This window comes from Gadus chalcogrammus, chromosome 5, assembly GCF_026213295.1.
Source record: "Gadus chalcogrammus isolate NIFS_2021 chromosome 5, NIFS_Gcha_1.0, whole genome shotgun sequence".
NCBI lineage: Eukaryota > Metazoa > Chordata > Actinopteri > Gadiformes > Gadidae > Gadus > Gadus chalcogrammus.
The window spans coordinates 21,280,852-21,307,008 of NC_079416.1; the positions used below are offsets into that span (position 1 = coordinate 21,280,852).

Genomic DNA, 26,157 nt, shown 5'->3' on the forward strand with positions numbered 1-26,157 from the left:
GGAGCCCCGTGCGGTGGCCATGGTGGCTCTCCACTCAGTACAGCCTGGTAGAGACCAGCCGTGAGCTCCTCTGCTGTCACAGACGGCTGCTCTCGAAGGCATGACATAACGACAGGCTGAGAGCAACTGTTGTTTCTAACACACAGCTTCAAGAGATCCGTTTAGGGACGCCAAGTGTTCACGTCAAAATAGAAAACCCTCGTTTGTCAGCCGAGGATTTAGCGCTAATCGCCGTTCAAATCTGCTTTTAAAAAACGCCCCCACACACGCATCATCTTGGGCTGGGGGTTCGTTCCAATGGCAACTCGATTTGGAAATCTTGTTAAATATTATCAATACATATATGTGTATTATACTTCAATATCAGTCGAGGAAAGAGCATGAGCGGCCCGGGAGCAGGGATTGGCAAGGTCCTCAAAGGGTTCAGGGGTCAGTAAGCCCCACATGTAAAACACACGGCACAAGTACACTTCAGGGACAGCGTTGAGTAAGGAACCACGACCCGTGGTAGGGAAGGCACCGTCTCGACCCCAGGGCTGAGGGCTAGTGCGTGTCACTGCTGACCCCATAGACAAAGCGTGGCTCATGTCCAGACGGGACAAGAGCTCCTTTAGTCGCCTACTATTCACAGCCAGTGACCTCCCGGTTCACAGGGCACTACAGTAGACTACAGGTAACGACTACATACAACCTGCGGCTAAGAGGACCCTTCATCTTGAAAACGGTTCAGCTTTTATTGCTATAGACAAATGAAGATGCAGCCACTCCGCGGAGGAGAACAGGCTGGTCACGAGGAGCAGGTTGGAGAGGAAAGGCTGTAGAGGACAAGGGGACATGCATAGGACCTTGGACATCACCAGAGAGAGATTCTGGCAACATCACACACATACAAACGACGGGTTTAACCCCCGGTAGGACCCGAACCGCGTCCCAGACATGGTGCATGGACACCGGGCGGTAGATGGGTTGTTTATGCGAACAGCGACATAACAAAGTGCTCCCTCTTCCCTTGCTGAGGCCTCTCCGTGCCGCCGTGGCAACCAGACAAGACAACAGGTGTGCTGGGGATTGGGTGACCAGAGAGAAGGAGCGATTCTTAGGAAAATCCACCAGGGACCGGGCAGAATTACAGACTCCTCGTGCCAGTCGAGGAATAGCGGCAGCGGCCAGCCAACCCTCATTAACACCCCCCTTCCCCCCCCCCCCCCCCAGACACACACACTCTCAATCTCACGCACATACACACACACACACACACACACTCTCTATCTCACGCTCACAAACACACACACACTCCCTATCTCATGCACACAATCTCATACCCACACACACTCTCTATCTCACGAGCACCAACGCTCCCACACAGGAGCTCCCCTCTCAGGGTGGTTCCAGGAGGTTGTGCTGTCGTGTGTCTGTGTCTCTTCCTGGGTTCTGTCTGGTGAGCCCAGAGGCCGGGCGGAGGGCTGCCCTGAGCCCCCAGCTCACCTGATGACAAGCACTCTGCTCTCTGCAACGCAACGCTGGCAGCTAAACTCAGAGCGTGGTGAGCGCTGGTCTGGACCGGTAAACAACACAGGTCTGGGAGTCTGTTCACATCCATCCCCGCCACCCCCCCACCCCCCATACCTCCCTCAACGATTCCCTTGGCTTTAACGAAGACACACTGACAGACAGACAGAAAGACAGACAGACGGACGGACGGAGATGATCTACAGAGGGGGGTCGAACAGGACTGGCTGTGTCTGGAGGTCCAGCTGGCTGTTGAAGAGCTCTATCTCTCTGCTATATCTCTACTCTCTGATGAACTGCTCGATGTCTAGGCGACGGGTTAAGGAGCAAAACACAAGGACCAACACCATTTTTACCACCAGCTGTGGTGCGGGTTACCACAGGCAATTTCAAAGTCCAACCCTTAGTGACCATACAAGTGGGAGTGTATGATGGAGAGAGGAACCGCCCATCCTATCCAGTGGACTGTACCGATTGGTCCGCTAATCCGTCCATCATACGTCGCGGGTCTATTTTGAAACGGCTCAATGAGCCCACCCACTTGACCCCTGGTGGAAACGTGAAATACTGCATATATATAAATATATATATATCCTGAAGTACTTATATATATTTATATATATATTTACCATGGCAATTGATTGACTTGTTGATTTTACGACTCAGTGTTGTGTCATGTGAACAAGAAAATAACCGAAAAACAAAAGAGAAGTCCAGTTTCTGTCATACTTTATCTAAAGACGTGCATGCTGGAGAAGAAGGTGCTAATGCCCAGACATCCATACCATCCATCCCTCGGCTCCACTACAGCCCTGGCTAAACACACCACGACGTGCGACGCGCACTATTATTTCAGACGCGTGAAATCCAAGCAGGCAGAACGTAAACACTGGGGGGAATACGGCACGGCTAATGGGCTAGATAGAAAACAACAGGTTGCTGGATGGAGAACTGGGTCGACCATGGCTGGGAAATTTTTTTTCTAATCAAGAGAAATTAAAACACAGCACCGTGTGCATGTTCATTCAGCGCTCCACGCTCTCTCCATTCAGCAGCAGGGCCGCGCCTCTCGCTCTCCATGCATGGCTTCTACAGGGACCTAGTCGCCATCACTTCCTGCGTGGGACAGGAAGTGAGAGCGCTAGCAGGAGCTAGGAGAACGGTGTGAGGAGCTAGAGGTCTAAACACGACGACACCAGAGCGAGAGCAGAGTCCTACCGTGGTGCAGCGTTCCAGCGTCTCTTACAGTACTTACCACGGAGAGAAATCACACGTTTAGGGTCTCTTAAAACACGATAAACAGCTGTAATAAGGAGTCTTATTGTTGTTAAGGTGCGTTTGATAACCATCATAGTCAGTGATGCTAGATTAGGCCAGATTTCCCGCCCAATCTGGCCAAATTGACCATAATCCCCCTGAAGGTGAATCACCAACACTTTGTATGGAACGTCTGTTTGACCTGTCTTCACGCACATATCTTCATAGTGGCATAGTGCAATTATGTGTGTGTCAATTAAACACAAAAGATGTGGCTGTTGGCAGCAGTGTTGCCAGATCCTGGCTGCAACACTGGTTGGCCGCAAACAAGCTAGGTGTTCGTGACCAGAAAGGGTTTGGGTTTTTCAGGCGTTTCATAGCTCATGAAGTGAAGGGAGACAGGAGCTGAAGTGATGTGACGGCAGCGAGGTGAGAGGGTGTGTGTGTGTGTGTGTGTGTGTGTGTGTGTGTGTGTGTGTGTGTGTGTGTGTGTGTGTGTGTGTCGGTGTGTCGGTGTGCGTACGTGAGAGACAGTGTGAAAGAGAAAGAGAGGGAGCACGTGTGTGTGTGTGTGTGTGTGTGTGTGTGTGTGTGTGTGTGTGTGTGTGTGTGTGTGTGTGTGTGTGTGTGTGTGTGTGTGTGTGTGTGTGAGAGAGATTGTATGTATGCAGGGGTGTAGCCATACTCCGTGGTGCACTAACCGGAAATTACGATCACGACTGCCGCCGCGGCTCCTCCCCCACAATAAACATCCCACTTTGAACGGTGAACTTTTTACGCCTAGCAGCTATAAGAAGCTATAAAAACTATAAAAACTACAAAATGACTATTAATGCAGGCTATGTGGAAAATGCGCCGACTTTGGCTCAGCCTGGCTCAGCCCTCTTCCGCTACATGCCTAGATTGGCTGCCGTTGAGTACGAAAAGTGTACATCGCCACACACTTCGCGATTTGACCGTTTTGAGCACACCATCCGGGTCCTTTCAGTACACTTAATTTCGCCCGATCGGAATCGGAACGCCCTACGTACTCAAACTTAGGCTAGTAAGTACGGATAGTATGGATATTGGAACACGGCACATGTGGTTGGTCAGGGGTAGGCCCTGAATGACGTTGAGGACCTTTTCCCCACCCTGGTGAGGGGGAAAAAAAAGAAAAAAAATTGTGCGTCCACGTGATCAGGGCATGTTTAAAGGACAATTCCGGTATTTAGCACATTGAGCACCCTTTCTGGTTTGTCTAGGATGAAATATAGTGGTTGACACACCGAAATGAGACAGGACTATTGATCCTGTCTCAGGTTTTTGGCTCATTTCGATTCGCTCCTGCCTGCTTCAGAATGGCTGGCTTTGGCATTCACAAACCTGTCCTTAAAACCATAGACATCTTATAGATAGACGGAGCATTGGCTGCTGGGACGCGAGAAATACGGCCGCCATCTTGGAGTGGTCAACCGGGAGCAGCAACAGCAGCAGAAACAGGATGCCGGGCTGTTGTTCAGCGTATTCCTGCTCAAATCGGCGGACCATCCACAATAGGAATCGGGGGATGACTTTTCACAAGCAAGATTTAACATTACTGTACTATTGGTATAATTAGTATTGAATAATAAAACACGCCAAACCATGTGGCCTTTATCATAGCTACACGTATGACAAAAAAACGGATGAAAATCAGTGGTATTCAGTGAGGTATGATTAATTAAATGCGCTGACAGTTCATTGCTCCAGCCAAACGGATTACACTGACTGGAGCCATGGACATAATAAGTGGAGCGGATGACCACTCCAAGATGGCGGCCCCACGTCTCGTCAGTGCCAGTAAGCGGTAGCATTCGATGCTCCGTCTATCATATAAGATGTCTATGCTTAAAACAACCCTAAACGTTCGTTTTCAGAAATATGCAACTCACCAAGTGGTTAGTGGTGTTCTTTGATGTTCCAAATCAAATATCGTAGCGAAATACAGTTTATGTCGTGTTTTATTTGGCGTTTCGTAAATCCCATTGAAACGGAAACCGGACCGGAACCGGAACCGGAAATGGGCTGTTTATGTTTGGCTTTTTGTTTGGTTGTAGTCTTTTCGCCGGGTTCTCTGTGCTTCCTTTCCTTTTTTTTTTACTATCTATGTTAAAAAGAATAAGGAATAATGCCTCAGATAACACTTTATTTTGGTTAGATTATTTGTTTGCTGCTCTCGACAAGCACACAGTGGGGTTGGGCTGCTGCCCCATTTGTGAAGGCTGGCCAAGCATGGGCCTTGTCCAGTCCTGAATCTTTAGTGTCGTCCACTGCTTCCTTGGTAGGTTGATGCCAGGGACCGGTAGGGCGGGGTCTGACACCAGATGTTTATCTGGGACGTCCTTGTACTCCCGTTCCTTTTTCCACACTGATTGGATGGTGAGATCAGCTGGTGGTGGGTTCTTCCAAATTGGTCGTCTACCTGGAAGTCGAGCAGTGGGTGGGTTGAAAATGTCAGTGTGAATTGGAAGGTGAGGGGAGTCTTTGGTCTTTTGGAGCATCCTTTGAGTGCGGACTACTCGCCGGATGTGTGGAGGAGCTATGTTGGCGAGGGCAGGGAGCCGGGGGAGAGGTGTGGAGCGGATTGTTCCTGTTATGGTCCTCATTGTTGAGTTCAATTGGGTGCCCTCTACAAAGACTTAAAGGAGGACTTGTCACCCTTCATACAGCAGATCAAGAGGCAACTGCTTGGCTGAAGGACTTTGAATTCGCTAAATAAATAACTGTACTCACTAGTGACCTGTATCTAAAAAATACTGACTTAACAGTGAGCTGTAATCGTGACTGTACCTGAAAGTGCCAAAACACAGTATAAAGCACTTTTCCCCTGACAATGCTTTAAGATATAAAGTACTAGGAAGTAAAGTTATTTACAAGTCTTTACAACTAAGGTACGTGCTTTACAGGAAGTTGATGCTGACCACACATTTGGACATTTGATCCACCTTTTGACTCCTACCTGCAGGCTTGTGTTGTTTAGTAGTTCCCCTCTCAGTCTAGTAATGGTTTACTTCCCAACAGAAGCTGATATTCCACACCAGAAAACACTTACCACAGCTATCGGTTATCACAGCAAATTCAATCTTTCAAATAAACGATCACATCATCAGATCAACACATTGTCTGCATTGATATTCCATCTGTAGTGTTTAATAAAAATAAATTGGGGAAAAAATCAAAAAGGTCTTTATTTGACTGTTTTTCTGAATAAAGTGCCTTATTCCTCAACTACTCAAAGACATGGTATTAATGATGCCAACTAGAGTGCTCTTTACCTTGCTGAAGTCAAAGGCACTACAGATAAGTGAAAGAGATATTTGAGCGGTTAAGTATGCTTCCATTATTCCTATCCTCTCCCTACGGCGCCTCCTGAAGGAACAACTCATCATTGTGTGCTCAAGGGTCAAAGGTCGCTGGGTTCCTTCTCGCTATCGGCGGGGGGGTTCATTGCTTCCGTTGTGATGAGCCTCCCACCCCTGCCCCGGCGGAGGGGGCGTGGACCAGAGGGGGTGTGTGCGAGCGGGAAAACCACCACGTCACTGGCCTCCAGCTGGGTTCAAAGGACGTTAGCCCTGCCCAGCCGCCTTGCCCCGCTGCTGGGGGGGAGCCAACGTCAGCCCCAGCCATCAGTAAGGTGCAGTAGCTCGCAGACCGCCCAGCATCTTCCCTCCATCCCTCTCTGCTCTGAGAGAACTTTCTACTGTAGCTGCTTGAAAACACTCCAAGCCAAGATGCCTAAAACAGTAAGATCTTCCTCTTTGGTTCCTCGTGGGGGATTTAGTTCAACCTAAATTAAGTTTTGTAAGGTGAAACAATGATGACATAATGACATGACGATGGTATAATTACATTCCCCCTAATGTCTTCTGTCTGGGTTTGTAACGGGACAATGTTTGATTTGATACTCGTATTGTGTTGGATAGAGCTCTGTTCTGCTTGGTTCTTGACACCAAGTCATGAGAACTCAGCCACTTATCTTCAATGACGTTGTGACATAATGAATGGAGACACTAAAGGTCTAAAGGTATTTGCTGTTCAACCCAAAGTCATCGTTCAACGTCTTTGTTTAATACGACTGCATCACCTTCTCTCACATGATCAGCAGCTCGCGGATTTCACTGTCTCTCAAGTTAGAAGTTAACTGCTCATGATCATATCACTGCGTTGTCTCTGTGGATACAGAGCAGCAACACCACTACCCAATGGAAAAAAAAATATATAAAAAATTCAACGTAACTCTGACGTTGCCCAGCTGGTGGGGGGCTAATGACGTCATCGTTTGCATTTCAGACGACCACACGAATCCTAACACGAAACTGCATAGGTCCGGATAGATTTGAAACCACCCTCGGACATGGTTTCAGAAATGTGCGGTTTCGGGCACCTGATTCGCCGGCTCCGTCAAGCATGACGGAGGGTTTAATGACGTCATCGTTTGCATTTCAGACGACCACACGAATCCTAACACGAAACTGCATAGGTCCGGATAGATTTGAAACCACCCTCGGACATGGTTTCAGAAATGTGAGGTTTCGGGCACCGGATTCGCCGGCTCCGTCTGGACGGTCGGCCGAAATGCACAAGACTTCTGCGGTTTCACCCAAAAATCGTCTCCGTGTGGACGGGGCCTAAGAACACTGGCTGATGTATGGTGCTGTGTGCTCTAACAGATGCCGGCGTTTCAAAGTGAAATGGTTAACCCAAAGTTGGTTACGTTTTCGGACATGACGTGTACCAACAATATTTCCACCGATAAGTGTGGCATTAGTCAATCATATCATTCGAACTCTATTTGTGTCGAGCACTTCGTGCAGAAGCTGCGCTACAAAGCGCTGAACAAGCGAACAAAAATGTTAAGAAGCAGAAGGAATGCTCTCTGTATTGGTAATGAGTAACTGTCGAATTACAAGTCATGCATATCCTAGGGCGGAAACCACAATGTAAAGGTTGCTGCTATGGCGAAAGTGGCGGCGGCGGTTTTCTGAGCCCTGGGCAGTTCTCTGCATGATTTGGTGGCATGGTGTGAGGGAATGTCGAGCTGGAGTTACGATGCCACGGTCCGATGTTTCAGGACTTTATCTTTACGACCTGGTGTGCACTAAATAGTCACTTCATAAAACAGTTGGGTCAACACTTTAATGGGTCAGGGTTCACAGACAATTGTTTTACACCGTACTGAATTTTCCGTTGTGGAAAAGAGCAGGATATCTTTTAGTACAGCTTCACGTTGAAACGTTCTCCTCAATTAGTTACGTATATACACCAGGGGAGTTTCCAGGTTTCATAAATATTCGGGGCTTAGCCTAGAGGGAAAATGAAAATGCACGCGTAGCGAGTGGCAAATTGTATGCTTTATTGAGCATGCAAATCTTTTTATGACAACAGGTCTGACACTCTTTCTGCACCCCCTGGAGAGCCTAGGGGATTGAAAGCAGCCAACTCGATTGATTGGTTTACATGATGGGGAGACAATCGTTTGGGTAGGAAGGATGGATTCGGCCAGAGCACCATTCCTGATCCATCTGCGTGCCAGCGCAAACACGCCTGGCTCACTGACAAGGCATGGAGTTCACCCACCCGTTTTGCAGTCGCAATGGCAAGGAGGAATGCCATCTTCATGGACAGCCGAGTCAGGTCTGCCTGACTTAGCGGCTCAAATGGGGGTAGACATAAGGACCTCAGAGCTACTTGCAAGTCCCATGATGTTGCCCTCAGGGATCGTGGAGGTTGAAGCCTCTGGGCTCCCTTCAGAAACTGCCTGACAAGGTAGTGGGACCCTACCGTGTGGTCATCCACCCTTGCATGTGTGGCCGAGATCGCGGCCATATAAACGCGCAGGGTAAAAGCAGCTCTCCTGTTGTCAAACACAGACTGCAGAAAGTGTAGTATCACTACCACTGAGCAAGTCTCTGGGACTTCGCCCCATGCCACGCACCACTGTGAAAACAACTTCCACCTGTTTGCATAGAGCAACCTAGTGGGGGGTGCCCTTGAACTAAAAATGGTACGGACCACTGACTGATCGCAAGACGTCAGCAGCGGGTCCTAGCTCTCAGGGGCCACACGTACAATCGTAGGCGCCCCGGATTCGTGTGCCATATGCGTCCACTTACCTGAGACAGAAGGTCCTGTATCTCTGGGAGGCACCAAGGCTCTCCATTGAGGAGTTTCGGTATTAGTGGGAACAATGGCCTTCCTGGCCAATGTGGAGCCACTAGAAGTAGGCTGTGACTCAAGGGCCTGAATGTCTGGCCTGGGACCCCTGGAAGAGAACAGAGGGTCCGTCGACACACCTCCGACAGGGGCGATGCGCCAGTCAAACCTGGCGGCGAGCCAACGTAACAGTTGACATTAATCTGCCTAGCTCCCTAGACATATACGCAAAAGTCTGCAGTGAAGCATCACTGACGCTCTGTGCTGAAGGATCAGCACCTGACCCCGGTATAGTTTGAGACAGCACCAGAAAGATGTGACAAAGTGAATTCCCAAGACGTCCCACACTGGCAGCAATGTTGTAACTCCTGGTAAGGAGGTCATTTGTAATCCGGCACTGGGGCCGAGGGCAGCGCGCATCGGCTCTCAGAGCCTCGTCTGGGGAGACAACCAGGGATGCTATAGCAGGCTCAATCGGAGCTAACCGGTCCAAGGCATAAGTATCAGCGTTGGCCATAGTTGCCAGGAATCTCCTATCACTAAGTGTGATGGGAGAGAGCCCTTGAATCTGGCCAGCATCTATGAAGCTCTGCGATGTACGGCTCAGAGGGGGGCAAAGAGAAAGCGGAAGGTTTAGCGGCCTGTGGAAAAAAGACATTCACAGGTGCAGATGAAACAGGTGCTTCCTCTAACCCCAGTCTTGCCAGGACCATTCGCACGGCTGGTCTAACAGTGTCGCGGCCGGACACTGACTCTCTAGCCGAGCCGCCCAGAGACCCTTGAGAGAAAGCCCGAGAGGCAAAGGACGCTACCTTGCAGACCCCTTGTTCTTCCTCCTCTATAAAGAGGCTACAGGACGCAGCTGTAGACAGCATGTCATCCTCTGGATAAGTAAGTTGCGCAGCTGCAGGGGCCGCGGCTGGTACACCCTGAGCTGGCTGGAGGTTCTGTAGGAGGGCTTTAATTTGAGCAACCTCAATTGACATTGCCCAGAGTACAGCAAAATTGAGTGCCTAATGTAAAAAATATTATATATATATGTATATACTGTATAGATATATAGTATCCTTTTTTTATAGCTGTTGAAGAATTCAAGAAGAATTGTTCAGGAAATGTTTAAGATGCATCGGAGACATATCCGAGAACTGTTTAAGCCATAATCAAGACCTCATTTAAGTTAGGTTCTAGGACCTGCATCAACAAATTGAAGGATTTTGGGGCGCACCGGTTGCTCACCTGGTAGAGCGCGTACAGGCTCTGTATGGGCTTAGTCCTTACCGATTTCAGCCTGTGGTCCTCTGCTGCATGCCTTCCCCTCTACCTCTCAGGCCTCTCTGTCTATCACTATAATAAAAAGCATCAAAGAAAATGCAAATGCAAGGATTTTAGAATCCTTTAGTTTCATTTTTGTCTGATATTTATGAATGCATATAGTTCTTACAGCCTGTGTAGTCCAACTGGGATGTTTTCGCATCAGTACCGCCAGGTTAGGGATTCGATTCCCGGCTGCCCATAGACGAATTCATACACTACTGGTATTGCATGACGCTGAGAAACACTTGTTTCTACCTACCTAACATCACATAACATAGCTTAGCATAACATAGCATAACAATGACTAACATAGCATAACATTGACTAACATAGCATAGCATACCATAGCTTAGCATAACATAGCATAGCATAACCTGACCTAACTTAACGCATTGTTATGGAGGTGTTGGCTGGGAGGTCATGTGACTAAAGAGAGGCGATGTGTGTTCTGCAGATCAACGTCCGGGTGACCACCATGGACGCAGAGCTCGAGTTCTCCTTCAACCCAAACACCACAGGGAAGCAGCTCTTTGACCAGGTCAGTACCCTAACCCCGACCCCTGACCCCTAACCCCTGACCCACCCAAACACTACGGGGTCTGACTGCATCTCTAGGTCTCACTGCGTCTCTAGGTCTCACTGCGTCTCTAGGTCTCACTGCGTCTCTAGGTCTCGCTGAGTCTCAATGCGTCTTTAGGTCTCCCTGCGTCTCTAGGTCTCACTGCGTCTCCACGTCTCACTGCGTCTCCAGGTCTCACTGCGTCTCTAGGTCTCACTGCGTCTCCAGGTCTCACTGCGTCTCCAGGTCTCACTGCGTCTCTTGGTCTTACTGCGTCTCCAGGTCTCACTGCGTCTCTAGGTCTCACTGCGTCTCCAGGGGTCACTGCGTCTCCAGGTCTAACAGCCTCTCTAGGTCTCACTGCGTCTCTAGGTCTCACTGCGTCTCTAGGTCTCACTGCGTCTCCAGGACTCACTGCGTCTCCAGGTCTAACAGCCTCTCTAGGACTCACTGCGTCTCTAGGTCTCACTGCGTCTCCAGGTCTCACTGCGTCTCCAGGTCTCACTGCGTCTCCAGGTCTCACTGCGTCTCTAGGTCTCACTGCGTCTCCAGGTCTCACTGCGTCTCTAGGTCTCACTGCGTCTCCAGGTCTCACTGCTTCTCTAGGTCTCACTGCGTCTCCAGTTCTCACTGCGTCTCCAGGTCTCACTGCGTCTCTAGGTCTCACTGCGTCTCCAGGTCTCACTGCGTCTCCAGGTCTCACTGCGTCTCCAGGTCTCACTGCGTCTCTAGGTCTCACTGCGTACTACACCGGTGGTTCTCAATCTGTGGGCCGGGAGCCGTCAGTGGGTCCCAAGAAGGACACAATCCAAATTTCTATTCAGAGAAATGCTAAAATGATTCGTGCATGTATAAAAATGTTGGATATGCTTCGACACATTATTGGCATGTCCTTTCAATATTTAATCATTCTCGTATTCGAGAAGATTCATTTCAGCATCGACAGAAAAAAGATCCGCACAGCAAATTAGATCCATAAAGATACAATCAAAACTGTAAACAGGCCTTAGATGAGTTTTTATATTATAATAAAGGGCAAAGTGGAGAGGAAAGTAGGGCCATAGTAGAGTCCTTTCACGTGGCTTAGAAGATTGTGTTCCCCGGTTGTTTAGGAAGACTTAACGAGGGAAGATGAGTCTACTACGTGAGCCTTCGAACGTAAAGGTAGCAGACCCATAATTAGTGCTACGAGCCACACCTGTGCTGGTCCAACGACTCTACTCTGAGAAAAGCCTCTGTTCAGACCGTCTGTGTATGTAGCATTAGCGTTAGCTTCCAGGATGGCATTTCCCCCAGAAAAATAAATGTTTGTTGCCCTGCCACTGACATGGCTTGTTGTCGAGTTAAGCTTTTTATTTTCCCTTACAAACCACAGTCTGTGGCTGCCTTTGGGTCCGCCTTTCTGAATCAGTGCAGCGTGTCTCATTGAACTGTAGGGATTTATTCATTTTTTACGCAGAAAAGTCTAAAACCAATACTAAACTCAGAACTCCACTAATGTGACACACAGACATGTCGTGACGATTGAATACACAGGGAAACACACTCGTGATTCACTGACCCTATGGGCCAAACCAGATCATGTAGGGAGACCTCCGTTGGAGGTACTTAGAAGGACAGAACTGCTAAACAGGCTCACACGACAACTGTCTAATCTAAGATACGATTATGACAGATGGTTCAGTGACCGATTCGATTTTGAGTGTATTATGACAGGTCATGCTGTACTTGTCGAATTAAACAATAAACTGTGATTTTATCACCGATCCTAAATCAGGCAGTGATTGTAGATTTCAGAACAGGACAATCGTTAGATTACTCATCAGACTGATTTTAAGATCCTAGATCAGACGGTGATTGTGGATTTCAGACCAGTAAGATTTCAGATCACACTGTGATCGTTAGATTACTGATTAGACTGTGATTTAAAGACCGATCAGGCTGTGAGTTCCGAACAGTGAGATTCCAGATCAGACCGCGTTTGTTAGATGACTGATGAGACTGTGATTTTGAGAATGTAACTCTAATGGCTGAATCGGTGTTCTCTGTGTCCAAGGTGGCCAAGACCATCGGTCTGAGGGAGATCTGGTACTTCGGCCTGCAGTATCTGGACAACAAAGGCTTCCAGTCCTGGCTCAAGTTTGACAAGAAAGTAAACAGAGGAAGGACTCGCACAGATGACTGAATGAACGGGTCCTGCCAAAAATCTGTTTCATGCTTTCATGGAAGGAGTTTTACGTGTAGAATAATCCGTTTTTTAAGTCGATTTATAATAATTATTCTTTTGAGGAGAATAATAAATGCATTTCTTTGTCTAATTACAAGTCTAATTACAATCTTTCCATATTTTGAATTGAATATACTTCTGCAAAGCCGTGCTGAGCTACACAATGCTATGCCAAGCTGAGTGCTTCTCGGGGTCATGCCCTAATTTCTTCACTCTCACACTGCTGTCTACCCCGTTCATTCATTCCACATTCGGACGTCCTCTCCTTCCCCCCCCCCCCCCGCCCAGGTGACGGCCCAGGACGTGAGGAAGGAGTCCCCCCTGCTGTTCAAGTTCCGGGCCAAGTTCTACCCGGAGGATGTGGCTGACGAGCTGATCCAGGACGTGACCCAGAAGCTCTTCTTCCTGCAGGTGAAGGATCTGATCCTGGGCGACATGATCTACTGCCCCCCGGAGTCGGCCGTGCTGCTCGCCTCCTACGCCGTCCAGGCCAAGTTCGGAGACTACAACAAGCATGTTCACGAGCGCGGCTACCTGTCCGGAGACCGGCTGCTGCCCAAGAGGCACGCACATGCACACCTAACACACAGAACGCTAACACACACCCAGAACACCTAACACACACTCAGAAACCTAACACACACGCACACATAACACACACACACAAAAACAGACCTACACACACGCTGATACCTAGTACTTGTACTCCAAAGTACCACTAGTGGTACGCGTACCCCTATTTGAGAACCGCTGCCTTAGCTAACCCCGGCCACCCTCTGTCTCTGCTGCCCAGGGTTCTGGACCGACACAAGATGTCCAAGGACCAGTGGGAGGAGCGGGTGCAGACCTGGCACGACGAGCACGGCTCCATGGTCCAGTGAGTTCACCTGGAATACGCTCCGATTACCCCCCCCCCAACCCCTCTCTTACACACTTACTGTATGTTGTACGTCCTGGCACTTAATGTACGCCCTTATTGTATGTTGTACATCCTGGCACCTAATGTACGCTCTTACTGTATGTTGTATGTCCTAGCACTTAATGTACACACTCATTGTTTGTATTACATCCTTGCACTTACAAAAATAGTATAGCAGCATAGTATAGTTTAGCATTTTGTAGCGTCTTATCCTAGCTACCTTTCTTGTATACAGGGAAGGGGTAAACCTAACAATTGTAAGTGCTTCACTGTCCTCGACTTTGACCCATTATTTAATGACAAATACATATCGAATAGGCCACAATATAATAAAATAATTGTAGTCAATTTGTCATTCAACAATAGAGAAAAAAGGAAATTTCTATGTATGTTATGCAGTGTTAATAAATGACACAAAATGTCCGCCTCGTCCGACCACACTCCTGTGTGTGTTCCCTAACCCTCACCCTGACCCTAACTCCTCTGTGTTCGGTAACCCTCACCCTGACCCTAACTCGTGTGTGTTCCCTAACCCTAACCCTAACTCCTGTGTGTTCCCTCACCCTAACTCCTGTGTGCTCCCTAACCCTAACCCTGGCCCACAGAGAGGACGCGGTGCTGGAGTACCTGAAGGTCGCCCAGGACCTGGAGATGTACGGCGTCAACTTCTTCAAGATCAAGACCAGGAAGAGCACGGACCTGTGGCTGAGCGTGGACGCCCTGGGCCTCAACATCTACGTGAATGCTGACAGGTGAGTCCCAGCGCCGTGTGCGAGCATGCTTGCGTGCGTGTGTGTGTGACGTTGGGCTGCGGTCACTAACCCAGCCTCCCCCCCCCCCCCCCCCCCCAGCACGTTTGACCGCTAGACCAAGGGTTTGTGTTCACAGAGTTAATTTGTGTCCGTGTGGGTTCTGACGTTACACTGATAGCAATTTAAATAATATTTGCCTATTGAGCAGAGGGAGAGAGGTCTTATTTCTTAATGCTTTTTTTTGTCTTGATTTTTCTTTTTCGTTTTAGGGTTTTATAGTTTTCCTATTTGCATTAACTGTTGTATTCATTTCAATGCTTGTCATGTCTTGACATGGTGTTAGCCTTTGGTCATTTTTGGTGTCTTTACTCTCAGTATTTAAAAGATGAGCCCTGGACTCTGTGTGTGTGTGTGTGTATATATATATATATATATACACACACACACACACACACACACGTACAAACTATCTGCTCATATACAAAATACAAACTCTTTCCCCAGGCTCACTCCTAAGATCGGTTTCGCCTGGAGCGAAATCCGGAACATCTCTTTAAAAGACAAAAAGTTCATCATCAAGCCCATCGACTGGAAAGCTCCGGTGAATAACTGGTAACCCTCTTCTGAACTGAAGAAGAGAGACGCACAGTGTTTACCCTCATGTCTATGAAACAATGTAGTTAAATAAACGGGCGTCGTGCCTCTGTTTGAACCCGGTCACAGGTTTGAATTCGACCCACGAGCAAACATGTTGTACTACGTTTTCTAGGACTTGCGTTGATATCTTTATTTACCTCCTGCCATAAAGGCAATCAGATTTTTTTTTTTTTAAGAGATAAGGGATGAAAATCATGGACTAATATCGTATAGTTCTGAATATCATAAATTATATTGACAGTTTAATGATAGTTATTGTACCTTGTACGTCCTGGCACCTGTACCTAATGTACGCACTTATTGTATGTTGTACGTCCTGGCACTTAAGAATAGCACTTAGCATTGTGTAGCATCATATCCAAGCTATTTTTGCTATATACAGGGAATGGGTTAACCTGCTTGGCACTTGGTTCTATGAACATCCTTACTGTACCCCCAGCGATATATATTGTTTCTCTTCTTCTGACAAATGTACTTACAGTATTTTAAGCCGCTTTGGATAAAAGCGTCTGCTGAATGCCTTCAATGTAAATGTGAATAAAGATGTAATTCCACGTTACGAGTTGGTGTGTGACGCTTGTGTTGTTCGCAGGACTTTGTGTTCTACGCGCCGCGTCTGCGTGTGAACCGCTGCCTCCTGCATCTGTGCACGGGGAACCACGAGCTGTACATGCGCCGCCGCAAGCCCGACACCATCGAGGTGCAGCAGATGAAGGCCCAGGCCAACGAGGAGAAGCTGCAGAAGAAGATCGAGAGGTGGGCCACACACCGAAAAACACACTCAAACACACAGACACACAAACGACCAGGCAAACAGGCAAATAAACGAACACAGAAACAGGCAAACACACACACACGCACACAGAAACACCGAGAAACAAACCACAAACAAACAAGCAAACACACAAACGAACACACAAACTCAATCTCGGTGTTAGAATCTCGGGGAGGGTTGGAAGCAATGCATCATGGGAGGTCCACGCCGTGAAGGTGAACATCCATGTTGTGTTCCGCAGAGACAATCTGGAGGGGGAGAAGAGGACGCAGGCGGCCAACGAGAAGAAGAAGAAGGCGGAGATGGAGAGGGAGACGCGCGACCGGAAGATCCGGCTGTCGCAGTACGAGGAGACCACGAAGAACGCAGAGCGGGGTCAGGACGCACAAAATGGCCGACACGACTGAAAATGGCAGACGCGACTTTCTAACTATGACTCGACTATTAATTGTTGGTTAAAATAGCATGGGGCACCTCGTGGCTCACCGGGTAGGCCGCGTACCATTAAGGCTTTGTCCTGATCGCAGCAACCCGGGTTCGATTCCTACCCATGGTCTTTTGCTGAGTGTCCCCCCCCTCTATCTCCAATACATTCCAGTCTATCTCACTCTATCATAAAGCAAAAAATATATAAAAAATATTAAATTAATTGCCCGCTTAAAGTAAGTAATAACATCACAACATGTTGTATACGGAATAACGCAACGTACTTTTGGAGAAATTAATCAGGAATCACCATATCAGACCTTTCATCATCGTATCAAAAAAGTCTCTGAACGAGAGTTACATAAAAAAACACTCAATCAAACCAAACCAAACCCAGTGGGAGGCGGCTCCCTCTGCTGTTGAGGTGGTGAATTAATGAAACTCCCTGTACTGATTAAGCAAGAAGAAGAAAGATTGAAGGGGAATAGCTCCACACTAGGCCCATGTTGCCTTACCTCGGGGTTGGGACCCCAGCTGACATACCCATGGGGTCGAGACTCGTGACTCCTAGCCGTGAGCATACTGCCTCTTAACGACTAAACCAGAAACCCAGACGAACCACTTGTGATGCCATCAGCGTACGCTCACAGGGATGCTAACATTAACGGCTAGACAATCTGTCACGAAGCATCGTGAGGATCGTTTTTCAAACTTAAGTGTAAGGACCTCTGAAACTAGGTCCTTAATTAATTACATATTTATGTTATATATGTATATATATATTGCTGTTTAAGTTGTACAGTACTGTTGAACTACTTCATTTGCCAGAGGCCCTTACATCAGCATAAAGGGCCAAACACACTCTAGCCCCCCTGTAGAGGCCCCTGGGGCCCCAGAACCTCTAGCCCCCCACTCGACCCCAGAGGAGGACCCAGGTGGCTGGGTGGACAGGTGTCCCCCCCCAGTAGAAGCCCCTGGGGCCCCAGAACCTCTAGGCTCCCCCCCGACCCCAGAGGAGGACCCAGGTGGCGGAGGTGATCGGTGTCTCCCCTCTGGAGAGGCTGTGCTCTGACCTCCTCCTCCTCCTCCTCTCCCCCCCAGACCTCCAGGAGCAGCTGGAGCGGGGCCTGCGGCTGGAGGAGGAGCGGCGGAGGGTGGAGCAGGAGGCGGCGCGTCTGGAGACGGAGCGCATGGAGGCCATCATCGCCAAGGAGGAGCTCCTCCGTCAGGCGGAGGACCAGATGAACAGCCAGGAGCAGCTGGTGAGGAGAGGGGGAGGGGGGAGGGGGAGGAGGGCTGGGGGGTAGGCTGGTGGAGGGATGGTTGTGGAGGAGGTGATGGGAGGCGATTCTGATGTTGGAGGAGCTCGATGGGTGGGATTCATTCGGGGTAGGGTGGTGGTGGTGGAGGAGGTGATGGGAAGAGGAGGTCGTGGTAGTGGTGGTGGTGGAGGAAGGGTCGTGGAGGCAGGAGGTGGTGGTGATGGAGGAGGTACTGTATTACAATAGTAATGAAGCGTAGTAATACAGTACCAATTAACTGTCTGGACCAGAATCTGTAGATTACCATCCTCCATCTATACTACAGACAATGGTATCAGACATACCATAATACTACCACATTAGTACTCTGGTGTTACCTCTCCTCGAAGTAGAAGTACTGAGGCTGAACTGTGACTTACGACTAGTGGGACCCGAGGGTTTAACGAGAACAGCCGGGTCGTATGCTACATGCTACGTCTCCTTTATTAGCGGAGGCTATAAAGCAGGGCCCCATGTCACGCCAATCCCATGCAAGTACAGTACGCCGTCCTACTGGAAGAAGATGTGTTCCTTAAATTAGCGACGCAGCAGGTTCGCACCTGGGGATGGTGGTCCACGTGTCCATAGGGACGTGTGTTGAGGAAGCTGACTTTGAACCGTCTTTGTCTCTCCATCCAAGGCTGGATTGCTGGCGGAGTTGGAGAGCGCCGTAGGGAAGGAGCCGGAGGGAGAGCCGAAGACGGGCCTGGGGGACGAGACGCCCGGGAAGAGGCGGCGCAGGAAGGACCTGTTCTCCGGCTCGGAGGCGTTCAGCCGGGTCGACGCCCACGCCATCAGGGCCGGGGCGGAGGTGAGCGGCGTTGCATCCGGACACCGCCAGTCTCAGGTTGCACAACATCACGAGAACCCAGACGGGAACCGAGTTCTTAAACACATCCCAATACACAGCGTGACAGGAGCCACCACGCCAAATGGAACGGCTAATACCACAGGCTTTGGTGGCGGGGCGGTGTGGTCGCCGCACACAAGCCTTAGGAGAGCAACCCTAAAAGGCTGATTATGGTTCCACGTTGATGCAACGCAAGGACCATGCAGACGCCTCGACGCAGTCGTCATCCTGTTTCGGTTCTGCGTCGGGATTTAGTAGGCTGACCAACCACAGCCCTTGCTGCTGGTTGAAAAAAATTGGAGGCGCAAATCAGGCTCATGCGGTGGACGCAAGGAGGGTCCGAGAGGATGTAATGGGTCCGTAAAACTCCTTGCGTTGCGTCAACGTGGTGGAACCATAATCAACTCTTAAGGCCCGGCTCCCAAAGGTCAGCCACGTTCCATGGGAGACGTCCGTGGACGTGGACAAAGCACAGTTTCCAGCGAACTAGTTAGTGGGGTCCTATTTATACAGCGGCTGGGTGGTGGGGGCTAATGGAGAGGCACCTGCCATAAGATTAAACACAAGCGGGACAGAGGTCTGGCCTTGACACATGCAGGCTTCTGAAGCATTTGGAAGGGCAGACATGTATGATTCATAAAATGTATACTTCTCAACACAAATTACTCAGATAATATATGTTCTATAAATTTGGTTTTACATCTACGTTTTCACAACACGTATGATTCATAACATTTATGTTGTACAAGCATGTTACAAAGTGTATGTTTCTCAACATGTATGACTCATAACATGTGTATTTTACATGTTTGGTTCTAGATATATGTTCCCAACACGTAGGATTAATAAGTATGTTCTACACTATATGGTCCATGTTCCCAACACGCATGGCTGGTTTTCCAAGCGCGAGTTCTCCAGTGCTGAGACTGTCCATGTCCGTGAACAACAGTTCACCCCAACAATGGTCAATAGACTGAGTAAAAGGTTCTCTCCCTTTGTACTGGAAGCTGTGCCTCTATCATTTCGGAGAGAATTGTAGTGCTTGAATACTGCTGAATGTTAGACACTCAGTTGGCAAAACCTTTGACATCTCTATTGTTGTGGGAAATACACATATAAAATAAATAACCAAAAATAAAAGTAGGTCATTCCATAAATATATATAGATATAGATATTGCTGTGTGTCCAATGGTAATTTATTGGATTTACACTTTCAGTAATAATATGATTTTTAAAAGAGACAATTTAATCTGTAACACATTTCAGCACTAATATCAAGCTTCCCATGCTGTGTTTCGCCGTGTGGTTCCAGCTGAAGCAGAAGTGTGTGTATGAGGTGAAGACCATCGCCCAGATCATCACCCAGGAAGCGCGGACTGAGCTGGAGAGGCTGCGAGCCATCTGGGTCTGGTTGTGCCACAACATAGGTGGGTTTGGCTCCAGCCCAGATCCCCCTCCCCCCCTCCACTCCCCAACCCCCCCACCGATTCTGCCGCTCTGAACTTAGTTAGCAAGACTTTAAAGCAACTATAAGAGACAAGTTTAGTTAGCAATACTTTAGCGCAACTACAAGAGACAAGTTTAGTTAGCAATACTTTAAAGCAACTATAAGAGACAAGTTTAGTTAGCAATACTTTAGCGCAACTATAAGGTTCAAGTTTAATTAGAGATACTTTAACGCAACTATAAGTTTCAAATTTAGTTAGAGAAACATTAACACAACGATAAGGTCCAAGATTAGTTAGCATTACTTTAACGCAACTATAAGGTTCAGAGATATTGACGTACTCTTGGTTAATATTGAAGTCGTACTGCGTGTGTTGCTCTGCAGAGTACGATGTGAGCGGGTACCTGGGCCAGTCGAAGATGCTGTACTCCCCGGAGGAGGTGATCGCTGCAGGGAAGGGCGTCTGCTCTGGCTATGCCAGCCTCTGTCTGAAGATGTGCAGGTCAGAGACCTCCATCCCTCTCTCTGTTCACCCAACCCTAGCTCCATCCTCCTCCTCTCGTCGTGCTGTGGGCGGCAGTAGCTCAGGAGGTAGAGCAGGTTGGCTGGTAACCGCAAGTTGCTAGTTCGAGGTGTCCCTGAAAGCAAGGCACCTCACCCTGACTGCTCCTGACGAGCTTGCTGTCGACTTGCATGGCCGACGCCGCCGTCGGTGTGTGAATGTGTGTATAAATGGGTGAATGTGGGTGCAATATTTTAAAGCGCTTTGGGTGCCCACTGGTTACAAAAAAACGCTAAATAGATGCAGTCCATTTACTAACACTCCAATGGATCAGCCATTGATCATATGATTTATATATATATATATATATATATATATATAGCGGTATCATATGATGTAGTAATGATCATTACCATGTAGTGATATCTCCAATTTGGTTTGCTGTATGTTCAGAGAGGTGGGCCTCCAGTGCCAGGAAGTCAGCGGCTACGGCAAGGGCGTCGGACACCGGCCGGGTCAGAGCCTCCGGGACGTGCGGTCGAATCACATGTGGAACGCCGTGCTGCTGGGGGGGCAGTGGTTCCTAATGGACGCCTGCTGGGGCGCCGGTCATATGGACATGCAGCACCAGAGCTTCGTCAAGGAGTAAGACGCAGACTCAGAAGCATTAACCAAGAGTACCGAGACGATGGAAGTCTTAGTCTTCACCTCAAACCCTCTGCTGTGTTTCCTTGACTTAGGTTCAATGATTTCTACTTCCTGACCGATCCGGAGGACTTTGTGGAGTCTCACTTCCCTGACAAGGAGGAATGGCAGCTCCTGGACCAGCCCATGACCCGGGAGGAGTTTGAGAAGCTGGTCTCAAAGTCCTCCGCGTTCTTCACCCTGGGCCTGAAGCTCATCCAGCCGAAGCACTTCTACACGATCACAGGTGGGCCTCCAGCTTTAGTGATAGGCAGGTTTCACATCACTCCTGTTCATAGTTCACCGAGACTTTGGAGGATTCACAGGAAGCATAGCTAGCATAGTTATGCCATGTCCCCAAAATATAGCAGGAACAACTTAAATTGTAAACTAGGACTTTCTTTATGTTGCTGCCAATTCCACCTCAGTAGACGATAACAGTTAAACTTCAATCCCATCACAGGCTGGTCCCTGATTTGACCAATCAGAAACAGCCCTTGCAACAAGCTTTGTTTAACCAGTGCTGTGTTTCCCTCCTCAGACGACGGGGAGGTGAACCTGTCCATCAGCTCCTCCATGTCAGTGACCTACAACTATGACATCACCCCACGACATGACCTCCTTCACGGGGGCAACGCCGAGCAGAAGGAAACCAGCAGGTCCTCTTGGGGCGTGATGACCATGTCCCACCGCACCATGCGCCTGCAGATCCTGCCCCGCACCCAGGGGACCTACGACATCAGGGTGTACGCCCGGCTCGAGTTGGCCTCCGGTCCACTGAGCTCTGTTTGCTCCTTCACCGTGGAGTGCCCGGCCCCTAGGGCCATGGAGGAGATCCCCGAGAACCCCTCACGGTTCTGGGGCCTGCAGGTCGGCTCCGAGGCCCTGGGCGTGGCCCCGGGAGGCTCCCCGGGGAGCCATATGCTGGAGATGGAAGAGGGCGAGCTGGAGCTGACGATGAAGACCTCCCGGTCTCTGATGGCGCTGTGCCAGCTGGTCCATCCGGGGCTGGAGCCCGCCCTCGCCAAGCGATGCCTGGCTACGCAGATCCGCCCGGACGGGCTGACGGTCCACACGCTCTGCCCATCCCGCGGCTTCTACCGCCTGTCCGTGTTCGTGCGAGACTACGACAAGCCGGAGGACCGCTTCGAGAACGCCGCAAACTTCCTGCTGCACTGCAAGGTGGCGACCCAGGTCGAGCTGTTCCCGCCGGGCCTTGGCTCAGAGTGCGGCCCGGGGACCAGCACGCTGCAGGCGGGCCTTTCCAAGTTCAGCCACACGGGGGCGCTGGTGAGCACGCAGCAGGGGAAGTGCAACGTCACCTTCCACAATCAGCAGGACCTGGAGCTCCACGCCGTGCTGTGGAGGGCGGAGGGCCAGGCGCCGGCCGTCCGCCTGGAGCGTCACCTCTTCAGCACCTTCACCGACAGCAGGGTCATGGTGAGCACCAGCCTGCCCGGCCCGGGGGTGTACCGCCTGGGGCTCTACGCCCGGACCACCCCCGGCGCCGCCTTCAACCCCCTGTGTGACTTTGTCCTGAGGAGCAGCTGCGAGCAGCCGGGGCTTCCCTTCCCCAGCATCTACACCGCCTGGGGGAAGGGCTGCGTGCTGTTTGAGCCCCGCGTGGGTCTGTTGGAGCCCGCCGCCTGGGTCCGCTTCAGGGTCAGGGTCCCGGGGGCCAAGAAGGTGAGCGCGATTGGGGAGGAGAGGGTGGAGCTGAAGATGAACAAAAGCCTGGTGTGGGAGGGGGATGTGTTCACAGGGGGCGTCCGACAGGTTCAGCTGGCGTCCTCCTCCTCGGAGTACTCCGGATCCATGGACTTCATGTTGGCCTTTGACATCAGGCGTTCAGCCGCACTACGTTAAAGCCACGCTTAAACCACTCGGCCGCTAAACGCTTTTCTTCAGAAGCGCTTTGATACAGGCTTGACCAAACAGGGGGTCCGTGTCCATGACCGATGCCCGAGGCTAACCCTAACCCAGGGAGGAAATGTAAGGATTTATTGCCCCCTGTCCCAGACAGACAGGAGGGCAGCAGCACACTGCTGACTGGCAGTTTCCCCCATGGAGCTCCGAACTGCTCGCTGGTCAAGGGTGGGGAACATACCAGTACACATGCTAGCCAAGGCCTCCGCTGTAACCACGACTGTTTAAACGACGTGCAGTAATAAAAAAATTGTTGTTAAAACCCTGAGTCTCTTGACTGTTTATTAACCAGGTAGCCATTGAGGATTTGATTGTAATGGTCTACCTTTCCTGTTTAGGATTTTAAGTCAAATTTAGGATTGATAATCACAGTGCAATGGTTTGTTTAAACTGGTTTTAATAGGTCAAAACAACTTACTTGATGATTAAGGACAAATGCTGGACTGTTGCCTTGTGTGAGTTTCATCCTATTTACATGATGTAGGCGATCCTTAAGGGAGTTGAACCCAGGTAGGGGGGTACACCCCATCCTTCTGCTGTTTCAAACACAGCAACACAACACAAGGGAGGGGGGAGGGTACCTCACAGATATGGTTTAAATAGGGGGGTACTGTTAAAGTACTATGGTTCAAAGTACTTTAACAGCAAGTACAGTTTAGCTGTGAGGAGTTGTGCCCCACAGCCTAAAAAGGAGAGGATCAGAATTTCCCCAAGGTCTAGACATCCAGAGGTCATGCAGGCACGTGCAATGGTGGAGGAGGCGCGACGAAGCTTTGACCGCGAACGGACCACCGAGAGGCGTGGAGTTTTGAACAAGGCCAAACAAAGACTCTTCAATACCTAAAATCAGTTCAAATGGGATGAGCTGATGGAGAAGGTACGGAGAGTGGAGGCAGCGCAGGGGGAACAACGGTCTGGGGAGTCATGGAGGGTCAGAAATTAGATGAGTGGGCGCAAGAGGTCGAAGGAGGGACAGGTAGCAGGCTGCAGCCCAGAGGACAGAGTGACCACCTGGTTCACCCACTTCCGTGATCTCCTCGGCACCCACCCGAGAGTGGATGGAGCTGAGGAAGAAATATCTGCCGTCCTAAGAGATCTCAAAATTGACGATGGCCCCTTTAAAATTAGTGAGCTTGCAGCAGTAAAATCCCCCCTGAAGCAAGGGAAAAGTGCTGGGCCAGACGGCATTCCCCCAAAAATGCAACCTCGACGACTTCATCCTGGAGATCTGCAACCTAGCTCTGATGGAAAACATCAAGCCCGATATGTGGTCTCTTTCCAACATCATCCCGGTGCCTAAATCTGGAAATCTATCAAAGCCAGACAACTACCGAGGCATCAGTCTGACATGTATCATCGCAAAGATGTACAACCGTTCCTGAAACAATTCCTGAATCAGATACGGGGTGCCATAAACCCTCACCTGAGAGAGAACCAAAATGGCTTTAGAGAGGGGAGAGCCACCGTATCCCAGATCCTAGCCTTAAGGAGGATCATCGAAGAGGTAAAAAAGAAATACCTGACAGCGGTCCTGTGTTTTATTGATTTAAAAAAAGGTTTTGACTCAATACACAGAGGAGTGATGATGACCATTCTTAAGGCTTACGCTGTCCCTCCTAACCTACTTCGGGCAATAGGTACCATGTATGAGGGCACAAGAGCAAGGGTGGTAACCCCAGATGGCGACAGTGAGGAGTTTGACATCCTAGCAGGGGTGTTACAAGGAGACACCCTCGCCCCCTTCCTCTTCATTATAGTGATGGACTACGCACTCTGGCAAGCCATCAGTGGACGAGAGCTGGAACTCGACTTCACCATTACACCGAGGAGGTCTAGGAGATTCCCTGCCGTAGTCATAACAGAGCTGGGCTATGCAGACGACATCAGCCTGATATCGGATCGTGTAGAGCAGGCACAGGAGCTCTTGACCAGAGTGGAGACGGAATGTGCCAAGGTTGGTCTTAGGCTAAATGCCAAGAAAACCGAGGTAATCACAACACCCTCCCGGACCATCCACCCCTAATTACAACAGGGGGCATTGCTCTGAAGGAAGTCAATGACTTCAAGTACCTGGGAGTGGAGTCTGTTCTACTGTATGGTTGTGAAACCTGGACCCTGAAGCCAACCCTACAGAGGTCTCTGGATGGGTGCTACACCAGAATGCTCCGCACAGTACTTAACATAAACCAGAACGTGCATGTTACCAACAAGCATCTGTATGGTGGGCTACCAGGGCTGAGCGAGGAGGTAGCAGCCAGGAGAAACTGCGAGCTTCCAGCAAGCAGGCTGGTGCTATGGGAACCAACACACGGGCATCGATCAAGAGGACGTCCCACACAAACATACGTGGACAAACTTCTGAAAGACGTGGGAACAGAAAGCGCTGGCGCGAAATAGCCAGATGCAGAGGGGATCGAGAGGATTGGAAGGACCGCTGGAGGACTCGTCCGAGGACGACCTAGAGAGAGAGAAAGGGGGAGGGAGGGAGAGGGATTGACAGAATATATGGATAATAATATATGGGAGAGGGAGGTTAGAGGGTAGACAGAGAAGGAGAAGGAGCAAAAAAGGGGAGAGTTAGAGAGGGGTAAACCGGAAATAAGGAAGAGTGAGACGGAGGAAGGGAGGGTGAGGGAATGAAAGCAGAGTAGACAGAAAGACGGAGCAAAAGAGAGCGATGGAACGAGGAGAGGGAGAGAAAGAGAGAGGAAGCTCTGATGTCAGAAGATATCCATGGTAGCTGCCATATCTGCCTGGCAACATTACAAGGACACGCACGCACAACCATGCAGACCACCGTGCACACACACACACTCAGACACCACACAAACACCCTCTCCTTTACTCAGTGGTGCATGCGCACACACTCACACTCAC

The 26,157-nt window shown here is 49.7% G+C and overlaps 2 protein-coding genes across 2 annotated transcripts; both read left to right on the top strand.

Annotated features, from left to right (window-relative positions):
* The first annotated feature begins 6,403 nt into the window (after positions 1–6,403).
* On the top strand, positions 6,404–16,579 carry LOC130382297 (moesin-like). Its single transcript, XM_056589952.1, has 9 exons — positions 6,404–6,530; positions 10,709–10,792; positions 12,870–12,965; positions 13,329–13,603; positions 13,834–13,917; positions 14,565–14,711; positions 15,216–15,312; positions 15,961–16,124; positions 16,385–16,579. Exons 1-9 carry the CDS (start codon positions 6,519–6,521, stop codon positions 16,548–16,550), a joined length of 1,125 nt encoding a protein of 374 aa, XP_056445927.1. The 5' UTR covers positions 6,404–6,518; the 3' UTR covers positions 16,551–16,579.
* A 3,375-nt stretch (positions 16,580–19,954) lies between these two features.
* LOC130382296 (kyphoscoliosis peptidase-like) lies at positions 19,955–23,220 on the top strand. The gene is made up of 5 exons (XM_056589951.1): positions 19,955–20,148; positions 20,553–20,670; positions 21,124–21,315; positions 21,411–21,601; positions 21,896–23,220. Exons 1-5 carry the CDS (start codon positions 20,007–20,009, stop codon positions 23,218–23,220), a joined length of 1,968 nt encoding a protein of 655 aa, XP_056445926.1. The 5' UTR covers positions 19,955–20,006.
* Positions 23,221–26,157: the final 2,937 nt, after the last annotated feature.